Source organism: Crocuta crocuta, unplaced genomic scaffold (genome assembly GCF_008692635.1).
Source record: "Crocuta crocuta isolate KB4526 unplaced genomic scaffold, BGI_CrCroc_1.0 scaffold610, whole genome shotgun sequence".
Taxonomy (NCBI): Eukaryota; Metazoa; Chordata; class Mammalia; order Carnivora; family Hyaenidae; genus Crocuta; species Crocuta crocuta.
Genome location: NW_027527456.1, coordinates 973305 through 976512, shown reverse-complemented (window position 1 = coordinate 976512; position 3208 = coordinate 973305). Strand labels below are relative to the sequence as shown.

Genomic DNA, 3208 nt, shown 5'->3' with positions numbered 1-3208 from the left:
TCTGAGTGTTTTACTCTAAAATTTATTTATTTTTGAGAGAGAGAGACAGAGTGTGGGCAGGGGAGGGGCAGAGACAGAGGGAGACACAGAATCCGAAGATAGGCTCTAGGCTCTGAGCTAGCTGTCAGCACAGAGCCCGACACGGGGCTCGAACCCACGAACCGTGAGATCATGACCTGAGCTGAAGTCAGGCGCTCAGCCAACTGAGCCACCCAGGCACCCCTAAGTGTTGTCCTCTACATTAGCTTCTAGGTGCACAAGTGCTGAACACCTGTTTTGCAAACTCCTCAATCAAAGCTAGAGTCCAAGGGCAACTCTTTAACGAGAATTACTCACTGAAACTGCAAGCTCCGAACACAATGGCCTGTTCTAATAGAATCTCTTCCTAAAATGCCCGGGATCTTTCAGAGGTTGTGGTTTTGTGTCCCTTAAGGAGCATCACCACCAAGATGTGACCAGCCCTGAGAAAGAAATCAGAAAAAGCGGCAGCAGCAACTGGGCCCTGCAGCACTTGCTAAATCTGGTGCAGGGGACGGAGCCGTTTTGAAGGTCCTCTGGAATCTTAAACATGTAGACTGGGTTTAGGATTCAGTGCAATGCCAAGCTGACTGGAAAAAAGACAAATACCCTCCGTGGCTTCATGGACAACACACGCGTGGGGTCACTAACCATTCCGGCTGTACTGTTAACTCCTCTTGGTGGCCCCCCCTGCCCATCAATACCCAGTGAGCGCCCCCAGGTGCCAGGCTCTGTGCTCAGCCCTAGGGATTCCATCTCGAACAAAAGACTTCCTGAGGCCAAGTCACGGCATTCTGTAACAAATGTCTGTTCCCTTCTCCCCTGACCCTGCCTTCCCGGGAACCTGCAGCCTCAGGAAGGGGCGAGCCTGGAGCCACCATGGGGGTGTCACAGCATCTCAGAATCACGTCTGTCCCTTCGTCGATGCCCTTCCCATAAAGAGGTTATGGTCACTCTCCACTCCCCCTTGAATCAGCCCACTGTGACCGCCAGAAAGTCGCAGACGTGAGGCCGGGAGACATGCAGGGTCAGGGAAGGCCATGGAATTTCCACCTTGCCGGCCGGGACGCTGGCTCTCGGAAGCCTGAGTCACCAGGTAAGAAGTCCGATGCCCTGAGGCCATGTGGCAGAGCCAGGCGTAGGCATTCGGGCCCCGCCCCTCCGGCTTCCCTAGTCTTTGGGGTCCTCCCAGTGCACGTGCCAGACCCGCGAGTGAATGAGTCTTTGGATGATTCCAGCCTCCCCCCTGCTTTCTACTCGGAGCAGAGACAAGCAGCTCCTATGCTACCCTTTCCAGATTCCTGACCTACAGACTCCAGAGACTCCGTGAGCAAGAGGATCTGCTGCTCACTTTCTTATGTCACCAGAGGTCTCTTATCTGCAACAACCGTAACCCGAGCCCATGGCAAAGCCACAGGCCACCACGCCCCTCTCTGCCAAGGGGACACCATGGGGATTCTCCGCAGCAGCGGGGACCACTCTTCCCTGCTGGCCTCTCCTGTGCCCACAGCCTCGACAGCTCCCCGCCAAGGCCGTCCCAGGCCGTCGCGGCTGCCACCACCCCCGCCTAAGCCTTAACCATTATGACCTTCAGCCCCTACAGTGGGGCAGGAGGGTGTGAAGACAGGAAGGATGTGGCCGATCTCAGGCCGTCCTGTTCCTCCAGGGCCTAGAATCCTCTATAACTGAGTTCTCCTCTCTTCTTCAGATTCCCGGGGCTGGAGAATCTGCCCGGGGAGTCAGACCCCAGCCCTCCCCTTCCCCTGCCAGGGCATCACCAACAGACGCTGACCCAGTGACGGCGAGCCCACCACCAGGGTGTTCAATATACCCATGCTGGGAAAGTACGCAGTCAGGGACTTAGCTTGAACACTCTTCCTGGCCGGCCTACCCTCTCAGTATGTTGTTTAAGAACGGTGACCCCGGGGTCAGATCCCGCTTTCGTGACTTTCTAATTCTCCAGCCGTCGAGGACTCACTGAGACTCTCAGACTCCAGCTTCTAATCTGTAAAATGGGGACAATAATACCTACCTTATGAGGTTGTTGTCACGCTCACAGTGAGGGACTCCATGTAAAGATGCGTGGCATGTAGTAAATGCTCAATAAGTTGTTGCTATTTTAAGAAACAGCTTGAGAGACAAAGAGAGCATGCATGTGTAAGCAGGAGAAAGGCAGAGAGAGCGTGAGCAGGGGAGGGGCAGAGAGAGAGGGAGAGAGAGAATCCGAAGCAGGCTCTGCGCTGTCAGCACAGAGCCCAGCTCGGGGCTAGAACCCATGGACCGTGAGATCATGACCTGAGCCGAAGTCGAGCCGGACACTCAACCGACTGAGTCCCCCAGGCGCCCCACGTTTAGCTAGTTTTAACGATGTCTCCCCCCGGAAGAGGCCTCCCTTGTGACTTACCCCTTGTAAGACTTGAAAGCTGTCATTGCTGGGTGGTGGGTCTTGATCGGGGTCCACACCGACTCTAGAAGTCACCAGAGAAAAAGACAAGGAGAAAAACGAAGAGTATTAGCTGGGACCGTGGCGGCCACGCTGGCGGAAGGTAGCCGAGAGGGCTGACCGTCTCCCGGAAGTGGAAGGAGGAGTTAGCTATAAGAGGAGGGCTGCATGCAAAAGTCATGAGACAGAGGTCAGGTACCACGCCAGAGCCCAGAAGAGACAAGAAGTACCGTGCGCTTACACCCTATGCCTTCCTGCACCAGACGATCCGAGTTATCCAAAGGTGGATCCCACTGAGCCCTGCACCCCCACCTTTTCCTTTCTGCTGCTTCCTCACCTCTGCCCTGACCTTCTAATCTCCTAAACTTCTAGTCCAAGAGTTTTCACATGTCCGGGGCAGTGCGGGAGGAATTCACAGTGAACACCTGCATGCCCACCACCTGGACGCTACCAGTGACATTTTGCTGGAGTTTCTTTATCGCCTAGCTAGCCAGCTGTCTCTCAGCTGTGTAATTTTTTAGATGCATTCAAATAAACTCGCAGCCATCGGCACGCGTCGCCTAAATATCCTGCAACAGAGGTGACCTGGGAATGGGCACATCCGAGATCAACAGCTGAAGGCAGAGAGAGAAGGCAAAGTGGCGAAAGCCACTCACAGCAGATCCCACGCTTCTACTGGGCTTTAGTAACACGCCACCTGTCGCCTCGTGCACCTGTTAACTCTTCATCCCTGAACCTTCCTCACTC

At 54.9% G+C, this 3208-nt stretch overlaps 1 protein-coding gene across 1 annotated transcript in view; it reads right to left on the bottom strand.

Annotated features, from left to right (window-relative positions):
* Positions 1-3208, bottom strand: part of SLC9A7 (solute carrier family 9 member A7) — a 157002-nt gene that overhangs the window by 19652 nt on the left and 134142 nt on the right. The window contains exon 15 of the mRNA XM_077762923.1: positions 2423-2486. Within this exon, the coding sequence (XP_077619049.1) occupies positions 2423-2486 (64 nt within the window). The remainder of the gene's footprint in view (positions 1-2422; positions 2487-3208) is intronic.